Consider the following 15,890-nt stretch of genomic DNA (forward strand, 5'->3'; position numbering starts at 1 on the left):
TGGTGATGGCTCTATGGAGGGGGGAGAGGTGGGGGAATGAGTGTTCAAAGTGCCTCTATTGTTGGGGTCGTTGGAGGTGTGAAGGCTGCCTGATGGCTCGTCAAAACGACAGTAGAAGTCGTTGAGGTGTTGGCCAAGAGCAAGTCGTCAGTGGAGTGGGGGGTTTTAGGCTTGTAGTTTGTAATATTCCTAAAACCTTTCCACACAGAGGCCGAGTCATTCTCTGAGATCTGCTGCTGCATCTTCTCAGAGTGCTGATGTTTGGCAATGTCCACTTCCTTAGTGAACCTGTACTTGGCCTCTCTGTAGCAGTCCCTGTCTCCGCTTCTGAACGCCTTACTCTTTTCCAGCCACAGCTTTTTGAGTTTAGGGGTAAACCAGGGTTTGTCATTGTTATAACTCACCCTGGTGCGTGATGGCACAATGCTGTCCTCACAGAAGTGGATATAGGAGGTGACAGTGTCCGTAAACTCGTCCAAGCTGTTAGAAGCAGCCTTCATTGTGTCCCAGTCTGTGGTCTCCAAACACGTGCGAAGCTCCTCCACAGCCTCGTTGCTCCAATTAAGCAACTGACTAATCAGCTTCAATCAAACGTCTCCGGGTGCTCTTTCTTTAATGGCACAATAGGAGTACCTCAAGAAAAGCAAAAGCTTGTTTAATTTTAACTTTAACACATACCATCATTAGCACTGTCTTTCACAGGGTTCACCGAGACAGACGGAGACGAGGTCTTACATAAATAGATGGTTTTAAAGTTTTAAAGTTACATCAAAGGAATAAGTTTTCAAGCAAGAGCAGAACTCTGCAGGACTTTTTGCATGACTAGCAGCACTAAACGTGACTAACAACACACTGTGCCATGACAAACAGAGCTCTGGTCCTCTCACCCACAGATCCAGCTACCCCCCACCAGTGCATATAAATTAAAAAAAAAAATCCAATGAGTGTACGTATGTGTGCGCTGCTATGATCTCTGTCCCCAGGGTGTGTAGCGGCGCAAACCCCACTGCCTGTGCTCTGGTGCAGCCATCTGGATCACAGTGGGAAGCACCTGCTCGCAGGCTAACACTTTAACACTGCATCTGCTATGCTCCCCTCGCCAGTCATTTCCACCTGAAAACCTTTTCCTCTGTATTAGGAATAAATGTTTTCCCCCAAAAGGCATCAAGTGAATGGATTTCAGAGCAAATGTGTCCTACTTGTTAAGCTTTTCCCCAGATTTTGCTGTCACTTTAATTCAGTTGAAGAAAAAAGGGAGAAGACTTCCTGCTCCTACTCAGTTTTACAAATATAATTCTTTAAAGCTGACCTTAATCGATACTTCTAGATAGAAAGTGGATCAAAATAATTAGCATAATATGAAAGGGGTCAAGCATGGTGCCAATTCGTTCACTGTGACCAGTCTTGCTTTTAGGGAGGTAGCTGTATTGATCAGAGGCCTATATCATATCAAACAACTAGCTATGAAAACAGTGAAGACTGAAGTTGCTAAAAAAGACATATTTTACCCAGTAGAGACCAAAACAAGAATTAAAACCAGTGAATTGTAATGTTATTGTCATTTCCATGTGAAAACAAGAACAAGTCATTGTTCAAAACCTTGCCATATCAACTCAAGAAGTGAGGTCAGTATTTAGAGCTTCTTTCTGTTGCCCCCATGTGGCCAAAAATCTCATTGCAACCTTTTCCAAATACTTCCACTCTTATCTATTCATTTCAACTCAATTCTATTTTATTCATTTTGTTTTTTAAATCAAATCACAAAAGCAGTCAAGGCACTCAAGGCACTTTATAAAGCCCCTACAATATTACAATGACAAAACAACAATCACACAACCTTCTTTGGGCAAGGACTTGGTGACAGTGGGAAGAAAAAACTCCTTTTTAATAGGAAGAAACCTTTGGCAGAACCAGGCTCGTGGAGGGGCAGCCATGTCCTGCCATCAGCTGAGATGGCTGGGAGCTACCCAACTTCATCATAGGTAGTGAAAGCCATCACTCAGGCCAGTATTTCTATCATGTCATCTTCACCTTGAAAATCTAATCTGCCAGGTTATTTATGTCAACACAGCCAAGTGCAGATTTGTTTACCAGCCTCACTTGTGCTCTTACCTCACCCCAAATTTATTGACCAACTAACTCAGTCAGAGGTTGCCACCGAGACAAGCAATCAGCTTGGTGCTCGTACACCCGTGACCTCTGATGTCAAGTTGCTACAGCGGGATGCAGCAGCAGAATACTGATAACGGCTCTCTGCTTGCAGGTGGAGGCAAAAAATCTATAATTCATTTTCAGCTGCCCTTCTGATAGAAATGACGGTGTGAGGCCAACAAATAGAGTTTGTACATTATTAGCTGATGAAATCGCACAGGCGCCAAACAACATAATGCAGTCCACAGAAACAGCAAAACCCAGCTTGATACGACTTGACAAAAATATCACTGTATTCTTTCACTGCAGAACGTTTGGAAAATAAGTAACGGACCGGTGTGTTTGCCTTAGTGGCATGTAGCAATGAGATTGCAATTGCAGCTAACTGATTCTCTCCAGGTGTGTACCTAGATTGCCAGTAATACCTCTTTACCACCGATGTTCTGCCAGTTCCTAATCTAGAATCAATTTCATGTTTTTCCACCTAACAATATCTGGTGCTGGTGCCAACACAGCATCAGAACCACTATGGGTTTCCAGAAGTTGAGCAATAATTTCCACTCAGTAATATTAGGTTATAAATTCTAATGGCACTATAACTGGCTTGGATGGATGGATGGATGGATGGATGGATGGATGGTTTTAATATATCAAAAGCATACGTAATGCTACCAGTTCATTTTTATAAGTATAGTTTGGTCCATATGAAAGTCAAATCAATAGAAGTCAACAAGTTGTCATGCTAATATAAATTTAATCAAGTACTGGTAGGAGTTAGAAGTTACTGAAATACCTGCAAGCACACATGGGAATACAGTATATAAGGGAGGAAATTGAGTTTGTAGTTCAAACAAACTTAAAAGTTAATATTTGGTTTGGTAACCTTTATTCTCCAACACAGCCTGAACTCTTTTAAGGCAAGCTTTTCTGTAATTTCTTGAAGTAATCTTCAGGAATAGTTCTTTGGGATTTTTGAAGGACAATCCAAAATTCTTTGAATGTTGGCTGCCTTTTGTTCTGTTCTGTCAAGATGATCCCAGACTGCTTCAATGATGGTGAGGTCCAAGCTCCAAAGCAAAAACTCTGAAAGACGTTCAGAAACCCTGGAGTACTGCTCAAGACCATTTTACAAACAGTTACAAGAAAATCTGGCTGCCTAGAACCAAAACATCAAGAAATAATCAGAAAAGTCTCCAGATTCTTCCACAGTACTGTATTTCTTAAAAGTTTGAAAATTAAAACTAAAGGACTATAGGGAATGCAAGTTTTGATAATGTACATCACTCTCACCTTCCAACGTGAGATAAAATAAAACTTTCGAATTGGTTTTTTCAGTTTTTCATCTAATTCGATATAAGATATAAAAATGTTTTTCAAGGGCAGCAAAAGCACAAATATTCTTATTGTTAGGTCATTCTAAACGAATAAAAACGCATAGGCCTTACTCGCACTGGAGCACTAAATTTGGCAGGTCACATTTTATATAAGAACCACTCGTACCGAAACTCAGAGGCGAGCATTTCCATCTTCACAAATAGAAGTCACAGTGATCTCCTCTGTGTCTTCATTTGTTCTAAATGAGACACCAAAACATGTCAAAGGGGGGTGAAACCTTGAACTACAAAGAAAAACAAAAATCAAAGAGGGCAGGATGAAATTCGTGTAGTTGGGAGAATTCTTTTGAAAAGTTTATTGAAAAATGACTACAAGGTACACAAAGAGTTTTAAAGAGAATCGGTTAATGAAAAGATGAGTCATCTGACATATCAACACTTTATTTTGTTTCATTTAACTTATTGTTCGTGCCATATATAACATTACAGTTTGAATCTGCTCTAACGTAAGCATTTTCTGAGAATCAATAATGACAATAACGTGTATAAGTCTAAAAGATATTAATAAAATACACAAAGGTGCATAATCTGAAAGAACGTTACAATTGACAGTGTTCAACTCTGTAATTGGATTTGATTTCTTTGTGCACATAATATGCAAAAACCTTGAGTTGCACATGAGATTTCACTCCCATATCAATGCAGCAGGTTCTTGGCAGCTCATCTGTAGTCCTCATTTCGAAGAGAAATGACAAAATGCTGTGCATCATCTTTGTTCGTGGTAATCACTTATTTTTATACCATTATAGCTGAGAGAAGAGTTGAGCGGCATTGTCGATATTTACAGATTCCTTTGGTGGCTCTCTGACAACCTAAGAAATTAAAAAGTATATATGTTGATAGCAATAGAATTGTTTTAAAAACACAGGTAAAAGAATGTTAAAAGTCCATGATTTCCTCCTTTACCTGTATTTGTTTCTTTGGTTCAGGAGCGACTGACTTTGAAATGCTCTTAACATCCCTCTGGACTTCTGTGAAGATTTGATTTAGACTCTCCACTTTCTCCTTTTTCACTGTATTGATCTGTGATACCGCAATCATGTTAGAGCAGATGCAACAAACACCACGAACAAGGGAGGATACATAATACATGTACAAAAACAAAACCCAATAAGCCAAAAAAAAAACAAAACCGGGAGTAAGAGATGAAAGAGATCTTACATGTTTGAGTGTTGTTGTGACGGGTTTCACTTTGGTCTTGTTCTTCAAGTGCTTGTTTGCCACTTGAAAGACGTTCTTCTGTTTTTTCCCCTTTTGTTTATTCTTTGCCATTTCACCTGTGGAAAGAACGGCAATCAGCATGGATGCATTTGTGGAAATTATTTACTTTCTCTATCATGTTCTTCCTCCAGTGATTCCCTGTGTTTGTCTGGCAGTATCTGCGCTGATCACACACTCACAGATTCATAGATTGCTCCTGATTCTAGACGTGCCTGGAAAGCCACCTGATTATCAACACCTCTTTTTACCCCAAAAAGCTCAGTTATGGCCATGGGCCTTAAAACAGTGGTCAAAAAGGTGTAGATGATATCAGAAAATGCTGTAAGTCAAATGAAAACGCACTAATTCAGTCAAGTTTTATAGTGTTATAACTTTTTATATTAACATTTTCCTGCACAACCTGCTCAAAAAACAAAAAAAGCCCTCTCAGTACACAGAGGGCTGATGTTGGAGTTTGATTTATAAACTACATAAATTCACAAATTCTTCCTGCCCAGTGAAGGTGACACACACAACTGCAGATTCTACAAGAGGCATAATAAGCAATAAACACAGCACAACTGAAATCTGCAAAAGGTAAAGACAACAGCAAAAGTATAACCTCCAGGGGGGAAAATATATTGCTTTGTCATTTACATTTTTTTATTTTAACCTTATTTGGGGACAATGATTTCACCCAATTTAACTGGTGAGTCTGTACATGCAGATTTCATGGTCTGGTGAAAAATGGAATCAAAGTGGATAAGGAGTCATAATGTGGCTGAAGAGCTGGGTGAAAAAAAACAAGCATATCTGTAGCTAAAGGCCTTTGCTGATATTATATGTGTTTTATTTATTTGTTGTTTTTTGTTTTACTTTTCTGGTAGCATATTTAGCCTTCATTTTTGACAGGACAGTAGAGTAAGGCGGTGGTATCGACTTGAGCATGGGCCCCCACAGTAGCATTTCAGCATTTGTATCACCTGCTCAAACCATCTCTTCATATATTCAGACTCTGGGAGGCAGCCAGAATACCTGAAGTAAACCTGCAGGCACATGCTAAGGAGAGGGGAACCAGCTTTATGCTGTGAGGCTACAGAGCTAACCACTACATTACCCAGTCGCTCCAACCTCATCCTTTTTATTGCCTGCACTTCTGGATATACAGCTTATCTGAGTTTGAGTCACGGGGGCAGCAATCTAAGCAGAGAAGCCCAAGCCACCTCTTCCAGCTCATTCTAGGGGGACACCTAGTCCCTCCCAAGCCAGGTGACAGCTACAGCCTCCACAGTGAGTCCTGGGTCTCCCCCATGTCCAAAACATCTCGCCTAGGAGGCATCCAGGAGGTATCCAAGTCAGATGCCGGAATGACTTTAATCAACCTATTATCTGGGTCTCTGGTGGAAATATGGAACTGCAAAATCTTTATCTTGTGTACATGGGCACAAACTAGCACGTTTGAGACCAGCCAGGGAAAAAACAAAGATCTTGCTCAGGAACATAAAAACGCTTCCATTTAGCTGGGCTCGGGACTGGCACTGGGCACTAGTCTGTGACCTGTGGTAACGTTATAGGAATTTCCAAAGAAACGGTAAAGCTTAAAGACTAAAATTTATCATCAGTGTGTTGCATTTACACGGAAGGACAGCAAATAGACAACGTGAGAGGGAGACATTGTAAATACCTGATACACATACAGCAGTGCATAGAAAAGAGTTAAGACAAACAGCCAAGTAGAATACCATCAGAAATATAATAATAACAATAATAATAATAATATGTATTACGGTCTTTAACGACATGTAATAATATTTCAGGCAAACTGAAATCCAGTGCGGTAACCAGCTAGTTAGCTGAGTGCCTCACATGTTAGCCTGTGTTATAGTACACATAACGACGATGAAACTAAGCGACTTATTTGAGGTTATTTATGTTGGTATAACAGTTCGTAAGTGTACGGCTGTAAGATGTTTATACGCCACTTACCGAACTTCTTCGAAGAGTGGCGTTAAAATCCTCGTGCTACTTGAAAACACCACCGTGCCTTCTTGGTGACGTCATTTGACTGCGACAGAAACGTAACGTTAACGCCCCTGTCACCTGTTTCGAGAGAGTAGCTGACTTTCTTTCTAGGACAAATGAGATAAACGATTATTTAATTTCTTTATATTGTACTGTGAATTAGATAACTAATTCACAGAAACTAAACTTATATATTTATACTCACACCACCATAACTTGTTTTTGCCTGAGATGCATTTCTTCTTTTTTGCTCGCTTTTAGGAACTCCACAGCAGAATATCGGCATCCCCCGTCACACCAACCCACTGCATGTTCTACATGTCTTCTCTAAGATCTTCCTCTTTTCCTCCTGCTGGTAGCTCCATCTTTCAATATATCCGTATTCTGATTTAAAAAAAAACAAAAAAAAACATCCCAGCCTTGCTTTTTTTTTTACCTAATCTGTCCCTCTGATGTACTCATTTCCCATTCTGGTCATTCCCAATGAAACTTTTAACATCTCAATTTCCGCCTCCTGTCTTTTTGTTAGTCCCGCCATCTCCAAACCATACATCATAGCAGGTCTCACTACCATCTTGTAAATCTTCCCTTCACTCTTGTCGCTATACTGCTGTCACAAATCACCCCTGACCCTCGTCTCCAACCGCTTCATCCCGCCTGCACGCCCTTCTTCACGTCTCTTGTGCAGTGACCATTTTTTATTTTGGTTTGTGCAGTCTATTATTATGTCCTCTTGCACAGTCGCGTTTTCGTTTTTTCCTTTGGACCAGTTCATACGCACCTGTTCATTATCGGTGAATACTGTCTCATTTGACTTTGATTTGTAGGCTAAATATTTATATGTATTATAGTCTGAAATAATAATAGAGCAAACTGGCCTTTAGTCCCTGTTTTGCGCCTTGATGAACTGTGCATATCAGATATATGTCCTATCATTTCTTGCTCCTGAGGCAGAAGGAGCGAGATAATCAGTGAAGCAGAGGTTAAGCCAGTCGCCCCAACCACTGAGCAAACTCATCAGTTCGTTTTAAAGCTTCACGGATCAGGTCCCTGTACCGGTAACACGTTGCTGTGCTGCCTGGGAAGCAACAGCAGGTGGCACCATAATACCATCGCAGCGCTTATCATTACCTGCATGTTTTTTGTTTTTTTGTTGTTGGGGTTTTTTTCTGAAAAACCTTATTATGTCATTGTACTCTGAGTTGCAACGGGAAAGCAAGCGTTTATTGAAGATTATGAAGGAAGACGTAACCCCCCCATCATCACTGACAGCCATCATGCAAATCATGCAGCAAATTGACCTATTAGTTTTTACTTTGTTTTTTATGAAAATCTTACCAGACAAGCTCTAAAGTTCATATTCCAGACCCCCACCCCCATTTCACACGCGATTTAACGATTGCTTTGTGCGTTTGCAGACATTTGTACTAACTGGTGTTTGCGACAACTTTTTGTGTAATTATTCGAAATCCATCTACCTCTCTATCGATATCTGGTGATTGTTTGCGCGTTACTGCCGCAATATCTCCACTGTCATGACTGTAGTCCACTGTCCGTCTGAATGTGTCACTGGGCTACGTGTCTTCTTCACTTCCTCACATGACAGACGCGTAAAATCCGTTAGATGAAAGGTGAGCACGCGCTCGTCGCGCTCGAGAGATAGGCTATTAAAGCTTCATAGCTGCTGGCCGATGAAACGTTTAAACCACCGCAGATTCAGTGAGAGAGAGAAAGACAGAGAGAGCGAGAGAGAGAGAGAGAGATCCATTGATCCGACGTGTTGCAGCGTTGCGGTGCATCTAAACTCCTCCCGGGCTGCCGGACGGACACGCCGCACACTGGGACCCTATATAAGCTCTGCAGCTGTCAGGTGGAGGACACTAGCTGCTCTGCACTGGGGAACGAGTCGCTTTAGCTTTAGGGGATTACAGCTCTGCCTGCTCGCTCATACATCCAAACTGTCACCATGTCTTGGGGATACAAACCAAACAATGGTGAGCCGCTGATTGCACTATATATATATATATATATATATATATATATATATATATATATATATATATATGTATATATATATATATATATATATATATATATATATATATATATATATATATATATATATTACCAGTCCTACCAGCAAGCGGGCTGCTAAATGAACGAAGGACTGCATTCACGGATCACTGCGGAGATTTTTTGGGGGTTTTTTACATTGATTTATTTAGCCTACTATGCATATTTGGAGACGCACTCACACCTTCAGCTCCCAAATACACAGATAATTAAAATTTTAAAAGAATATATTTATAGATTGATATTAAATACAATGTTATTATTATTATGTAATTTCCAGGACCTCAGAAATGGGTTGAAAATTTCCCTATTGCCGATGGAGTCCGTCAGTCTCCTATTGACATCGTACCGGGCCAAGCATCATATGACGCGGGGCTGAAGCCGCTCACCCTGAAGTACGACCCGTCCACCTGCCTCGATATTCTCAACAACGGGCACTCCGTCCAAGTGACCTTCGCGGACGACACCGACAGCTCAAGTGAGTGTTAAAACTACCCGCACTAATAAATTTACAACCGTCCAGGTACTGATTGAGATTTCTCGGAGAAACACATTCTCTTACATTCATATTACTCACAGTAACCGAGAAGCTATAAGATTCTTGGATCCAGGTTTGCGGACAATAAAAATCCGGCTCCTGAGGATGATTTATACAATGCAGTCATCTGCACAGCTGCCACAGACTCAAGCTTTAGACTAGAAAGACATTAATACTGTGCTTATAATATAGATGCGCCCCAGATTCCTTAACACCACGCCATTAGCGATGGCACAGATTTTATGTTGTTTTTGAAAAATGAAATATGTCGTTTTTACAATGAATACATTTGCTTAAGGTGCAGAGGTCTCGTTGAAAAGGCAAGCACAAAGCGCGATTGAATTAGTAATCTAACCCTTGGTAAACCTTTCCCACGCCAGCTCTGCTAACAGTGAGGTCAAAAGCACAAAAAAAGGGAAGGTTACTCATACATGAGCTTTGTTAATTATTAATGTCCCCATGTGTGCACAGAAACAGTTACTATGAAATTAATGCTAATATCTTTCTCTTTCAGTAAAACATTATTTGTTTGTTTATTTATTTTATGTGTGTTTCCATTCTGGTCATATTAAAACTTTTAAAAGATAAACAAAACATAAAAAAGGACATGTCCTCCACTTTTGTTTAGGATTCCTTAGGATTTCAGAGTGATGAGTGTTTTCTTTTGTTTTTCTTTAGTAGCTCTGATAGGGGATAATCGAGACTATGGTTGCATAATCAACTTAATCACAGGGATAAAATCTCTACTGCTCACACAAAGTGGTTTCTTATGTTTTCTTAGAATCTTACTGTACCTGTTTTAGGCCCGGCACTTCTAAGAAAGGTGTCTGTGTAACACATTCATGTTATACTCCACTAATTCTTCATTTTTCATGTAGACACAGATTACTTTTTTATCATTCAAGACCAATAGCTGCCAAATAAATATCCTGTTTTGGGAGGCTCCATATGATGTTGCACCAGAAATAGAACAATATACAGGATTAATTGCTGCTGTTTGAACTACTTTGTATTCTTTAAATAGATACATTACACAACAGTGGAAAGAGGTCTGGTGTTTACAATACCTGGACATTACTTTGAACTGAATATGTCTAGCTGGGTTTACACAACAGGAACTGAGACTGCTTCCATGGAAGTGTGTCACAGTCACAGTGTCTACATGTGTGTATCACATCTTATTCCATTTCCTTTTGTTCGCAAATACAGCGCTTTTGAAGTGTTTTTCCTGCAGGTCAGATCTTTTTATGTCAGTGCTGAACAGTGAAGCACTTTTATCCACATTCTGCCATTTTTCTCTCTTTCTGCAGGTTTAACGGATGGACCAATCTCAGGGTTATACAGACTCAAGCAGTTTCATTTCCACTGGGGAGCTTCTGATAGCAAGGGATCTGAACATACTGTGGCTGGGACCAAATATCCCGCCGAGGTAGGGAATCTCTGGATCATTATGATAATACCGAGATAGCTGATTAATGTTGATGTACAGCAACAAAGAGATTGGGGCTGGGGGCGGGGGGGGGGGGAGACAAATTAGAGGCCATTAAAATTTGTCTAAAACAGAAATCTCATTGGTTGAATTAAAAAGGATCGAAGAAGAAAGGCCGCCTGGGAGGAAAATATGAGCAATTAGGGAGCTGGCCTCTTTTCCCATCATATTTGGCAGCATGTGTGGTTGCAATTTGATGTGTTTTGCCACAAATAGTTGCCTTTTCCTTATCTACTGTTTGCTCACCCAGCCATTGCTTAACCTCAAAGAAGCATATGATTGCACTCCCTAAACAGAACTTTAATTGCGTGCGGGGGGGGGGGCATTTAGAGACTCCAGGCCTGTTAATCCATGATTTAGGTGGTTTGGTCAAATAGTATCCATGGACACTAGCTAGCTAGCTGGCTAATTAACCAAGCTATGCAGCGGAAGGAGGCTGTTGAAAAAAGTGAATCCCCTTATGGCAGAGTGACGTGATGTTTTTTGTATGTATCCGTGTTTGTTGGCGCAGAAATAAATAGTATAGATGTACTTTTTAATGATGTAATGCAAGATTATTATTAGTTTACTACTTTCCTTGCAGACCTCTTGGGGTCACTGGACCTCATCTGGAGTATTATTGCCTTAATTTTCCCAACATCTGCTTTACGTTATCAAAAATAGAAATAATTAAACTATTGTTTCATCTACAGTTTAGGAATAAAGTTTCCTGTAAGGATTTTTTTTTAATGTAAATATAATTTTATTTCTAGCTTCATCTGGTGCATTGGAACACCAAATATACAAGTTTCAGCGAGGCTGCTAGCAAGCCCGATGGACTCGCTGTGGTTGGAGTTTTCCTGAAGGTGAGCAGAAATGATTAAAGTATCATTATATGCAGTATTACAATAAAACATGATAAACATTTAACCGCAGTGCATCATTTGTTCTTTTTCAGATTGGTGGTGAAAATCCAAATCTCCAGAAGCTTCTTGATGCCTTTGACACCATCAAGTCCAAAGTGTGTTTCTGTAAAAATAAGAGATTTTTTTTTTTTTGATTTGTTTCCTGATAGTTTTCTTACAATGTTCTTCTCTCCCTGTGTTTTTTAAAGGGCAAGCAGACCTCTTTTGAAAATTTCGACCCCTCTACTTTGCTCCCTGGTTGCCTAGACTACTGGACTTATGATGGCTCTCTGACCACACCCCCTCTGTATGAGAGCGTTACCTGGATTGTCTGCAAAGAACCAATCAGCACCAGCTCTGCACAGGTATGTTTGCTGCAAACAGAGCCCATTCAGCTACAGCAGAAGGATTGGCTTTATGCCCACGGTCTAGAATAGCTCTGTCTGCAAATCCTCTCTTGTACTACAATCTAAATAAAGGGCTTAATTGTTCAGATTAACTGTGGGGTGAAACAAGAAGAAGAAACCTCTGTAGCAGACAGAAATGCAATACAGCAGACACTTGGCCAACTGGGGCAATGAGTAAGAACAAGAGTTCACACAGATGCTAGGCGCTTTACCACAGCGTTATCACCATGTGGGCAGTCAACAGGAAATATTCATCCCGCAAATGCAGCACATTTTGTAGGTGAAACACTATTACTGTGTTGTGTTTGTAATTTCAGCTACCTAAACACATCTTACCTAGATTTATGCTTATTTGTAAAATTACAGCTGATGCTATCACTGAAATGAGTATTTGCCTCTTAACCACCCATTCCTCTAAACTAACAGCCCCCCGGCTGGTTTGTCCCAGTGAATGGAGCCTTGAGTCCATGTGAAGGTTAAGTCTTCGTGGTCACGTGATTATTTCACGGTGGTGAGAATGTATCTCAGGGGTAAACATATGAGTTGTGTAGATATAACCTTCATATGAAGGGTTATATATAGCTGGTTCTGCAGATAATAACACAGAACTTATTTATCAGCTAATTATAAGAGGGTGCACCCACCAGATGAAATGGTTTGTCTTAGTAGTGAAGAAACACACTGTGTTCATTATCCTATGTTAATAAATCAAAAGCAATCATATGTTACTATGACGTAACCACTCACTTGGTTTTTTTTTTAGTCTCATGTTCATACAAAATATTTTAGCCAAGAGCTGAGATTGATTATGCCCCTCTCACATATGTACTGCATGAAAGCTAATGCCTGTAGCTTTTAGCTTAGCTTAGACCAAGTATTGGCAATCGATTTTTCCAAGGGACCACTTGAGAAACTGGGACTGTTGTGAAGGGTTGAACCAAAAGGCTGAATTCAGTTCTGCTCAGTATTAGTTTAATCACTTTATAAGCTCATTTGTGCAGCCGTCCACAACTGTCCCAGTTTCTCATGTGGCCCTTTGGGAAAATGGCACAAGCAAGCCCAGGCTCCACCAGTCAAGCTGACCATTCAACCTTTTACACAATAGCCAAAATCACTTCTTTTTACCAAGGGGTGCAAAAGATGTATTTATATTCATGCATACTTTATATTTTATTCTGGTAGTCAATATTTATTTTGAAAGACATTACTGAAAACTGCTCTTTCTTTGTTTTTGCTGGCTTGACTTGACCAGGTAGCAGCTAATATATGCTTAGTACAAAGACAAGATGCTGTAGCATTGACCCCTCTTTTATGAAAAACCCACCAAACATTTTAATTTTTAAGCATCTCATGTGCTCAAATGAGGAATTTGTGTTGTATGTGTTACCTCAGGCTTCTGCTCTATGCTAAGCCAAGCTGACAACAGCTGGCTGTAGCATCACATTTATACTTTCAAACATGGGAATGCTATAAAGTTTCTCATGTCATGTAACTAGGAGCAAGGAAGTAAATAAGCATATAAGAAATGTCAACAATAACATAACTGCTAAGCTCAGTTCCCCAGTGAAAAGCTCTCAGTGACTGAGCAGGGGGAAGCCAGTGTTTTGTGAGTGACAGTCACTGCAGGAATGATTAACGCTACGACCGTCGTCTCCTTTTTCACAGATGGCCAAATTCCGCACCCTGCTCTTCTCCGCCGATGGGGCGGCTCAGGACTGCATGGTGGACAACTACCGCCCACCCCAGCCACTCAAGGGTCGCACCGTCCGTGCTTCCTTCAAGTAGTAACCCCTCCCCCTGTTGTGACCTTTTCTGCCCTCTTGCCCTTTCCCTTCCCCTCCCCTTCAGCCTGACACCCAGAAATACCTCTCTTGTAGTAAGCCGCGAAGCACACATATCTCTCTCAATCCAATTTCAGAAGGATGTTAAATTTCTGTGGCCCATGGCTTTCCGTGCTCGACAGTCTAACTGTGAAATGGAGCACTAGAAGGATTTGCATCTCTGTTTCTATATGCAGAACAAGCAAGCATAATTGATTTTAAAGGACAAACATTTAACAGTGGTTGCAACATATTTACAAGGCTTCTACATTTGCTCTTGCTGTTTTTTAGAAGCATTACACAAGAATGTGCAGGTCTCTTTTTATTTTACCCTCAGAAAGCCACAAGGGTGAAAAATGAAGATGAATTACTATCGAAATGGTGCTCTTCCTTTAGCAGGAAGCAGAAAGGACAAGCTAGTTTCAGCATGGCAAAGGGAGGAAATGTGAGGAGCATGAGGTGCACATACAAGACCTGGCACACAGGACCGTGCTGCTCCTGGTCTGTCTGTAATCTCTGACAGACTGCCAGCCTCTGCATCACAGCGGCTTAGTGTGACGATGCAGCCTCCTCCATCACATCCTATTGACTCAGAAAAATCACCCTCTGGCACAAATACACACACATCACTGGCGCAGTCTCTGCAGACATGATGCCCATAACTCTGACCTGCTTATCAATCTGAATTGTAGAACAGCATGCAGCAACAAAGGGCACGACAGCACAAAGCTGCTAGGGTCGGCTAAATTGAACACCATAGCAGTGATTTATTTCTCTGCTTTTACATCCAGCTCTGCAAGTCTTTCATGTCTGTGTCATCCCAAGATGTGTGAGTTTTTTGAGCCTGAGAGCTTATGCAAAATGAGTCTTTACTGATTCCTAAATTTATATTTATAACCAAAAAGCCTCTTTCCTCTTGATGCCCTCATAACACCGCAATAGACAAATATAGTGCTTCTTTTAAAAATGAAATGAAATCCCCTTGTGTGTATTTTTCATTCTTTTTTTAAATTTTATTTCTTCAATTCTCATTGTGTAGAGTGCTAATGCTTAAAACGCACAGTAATGTTCGGTCGTCCTGTGGGCGATGTCACAGTGGCAAACGCACAACGCCAAGGAAGAAATTATCCTAAAGCCAAGAAAGAGGAAAACCTGCCAACAGACAAGACTATAGTGTCAGCCTGGGGGTCAAGCCCTGTGTAGGAGAACAACTAGCAAACGGGTATTTATTCTCAAAAGCCTCCTTTAGACCAGTGTACATTTCTGAAGCACTGCAGATGTTTGACTAAGCCAGAAAAGAGATGCCAGAAAGATTGTAATTACTGTAGGAAAACAAGCCTTATGCCAATAATTTGTAGGGCCTTCCTGGAAGTTTGTGCTATTACCATTCTATTTTGGAAGTGGATATTTTAATAGTGAAATAAATGTATATTTACAACTTAAATGTGCTTTTTGATTTGTGTGTTTATTTATTTCATCATTATTAATGTTAATGTCTCTTCTTATTCACTCATGCAGCATAGGCTAGCAACATGACAGCTAATATCATAATTGTGAACATGCAGCTTTAGTGAACTTTGCTGTTTATACAAATGGAAAGCAATGTGTGACGGCAAAAACTGAGATTTAATCAAACTCCCTACATATGTGCAATACGCAGTGTAAAGTGTGCAAGTGTTAAATTAAGTATTCTATCTAACACATCAAGCTTCAGGCTAAAATCCTACCTGAAGAAAAATCACCAAATTTATTCAGTAACAGCAGCAAAACTTTGATCCCCAAAAAAAGAACAGGGGTTTTCATGAACAGGAGACTCTTGAAAGACATTTGAAATACAAAATCATCAAACTACTGTTTACTCTCAGACCTACAAATTCTTCCCTGCAGATCTGCTAAAATTTGATATGCTATA

General features: G+C 40.3%; 2 protein-coding genes across 3 annotated transcripts; one reads left to right on the top strand and one right to left on the bottom strand.

Annotated features, from left to right (window-relative positions):
- Nucleotides 1-3,910: 3,910 nt before the first annotated feature.
- rbis (ribosomal biogenesis factor) lies at nucleotides 3,911-8,388 on the bottom strand. 2 transcript variants are annotated; one of them, XM_080306092.1, is made up of 6 exons: nucleotides 8,246-8,388; nucleotides 6,973-7,151; nucleotides 6,732-6,874; nucleotides 4,707-4,822; nucleotides 4,452-4,568; nucleotides 3,911-4,357 (listed from the first exon to the last, which is right to left on the bottom strand). In XM_080306092.1, exons 4-6 carry the CDS (start codon nucleotides 4,815-4,817, stop codon nucleotides 4,289-4,291), a joined length of 297 nt encoding a protein of 98 aa, XP_080162218.1. In that variant the 5' UTR covers nucleotides 4,818-4,822; nucleotides 6,732-6,874; nucleotides 6,973-7,151; nucleotides 8,246-8,388; the 3' UTR covers nucleotides 3,911-4,288. The 2 variants fall into 2 exon arrangements, with proteins under 2 accessions (XP_080162218.1, XP_026035830.1); XM_026180045.2 differs by lacking the exon at nucleotides 8,246-8,388 and having other exon boundaries at nucleotides 6,973-7,442.
- A 231-nt stretch (nucleotides 8,389-8,619) lies between these two features.
- On the top strand, nucleotides 8,620-15,422 carry LOC113029267 (carbonic anhydrase 1-like). The gene is made up of 7 exons (XM_026180044.2): nucleotides 8,620-8,761; nucleotides 9,121-9,318; nucleotides 10,689-10,807; nucleotides 11,620-11,712; nucleotides 11,805-11,867; nucleotides 11,961-12,116; nucleotides 13,824-15,422. Exons 1-7 carry the CDS (start codon nucleotides 8,734-8,736, stop codon nucleotides 13,941-13,943), a joined length of 777 nt encoding a protein of 258 aa, XP_026035829.1. The 5' UTR covers nucleotides 8,620-8,733; the 3' UTR covers nucleotides 13,944-15,422.
- The last annotated feature ends 468 nt before the right edge of the window (nucleotides 15,423-15,890 follow it).

The sequence above is a fragment of the Astatotilapia calliptera genome, chromosome 9 (genome assembly GCF_964374335.1).
Source record: "Astatotilapia calliptera chromosome 9, fAstCal68.1, whole genome shotgun sequence".
Classification (NCBI taxonomy): Eukaryota; Metazoa; Chordata; class Actinopteri; order Cichliformes; family Cichlidae; genus Astatotilapia; species Astatotilapia calliptera.

Bases quoted from the DNA above. Each gene is read 5' to 3' on its own strand.
- LOC113029267 (XM_026180044.2), top strand. From the start codon at position 8,734: ATGTCTTGGGGATACAAACCAAACAATG. The intron at 9,319-10,688 runs GTGAGTGTTAAA...CTCTTTCTGCAG, and splicing joins GGACGACACCGACAGCTCAA to GTTTAACGGATGGACCAATC. The intron at 10,808-11,619 runs GTAGGGAATCTC...TTTTATTTCTAG, and splicing joins GGACCAAATATCCCGCCGAG to CTTCATCTGGTGCATTGGAA.
- rbis (XM_080306092.1), bottom strand. From the start codon at position 4,817: ATGGCAAAGAATAAACAAAAGGGGAAAAAACAGAAGAACGTCTTTCAA. The intron at 4,569-4,706 runs GTAAGATCTCTT...GCGGTATCACAG, and splicing joins TCACAACAACACTCAAACAT to ATCAATACAGTGAAAAAGGA. The intron at 4,358-4,451 runs GTAAAGGAGGAA...TTAATTTCTTAG, and splicing joins AACCAAAGAAACAAATACAG to GTTGTCAGAGAGCCACCAAA.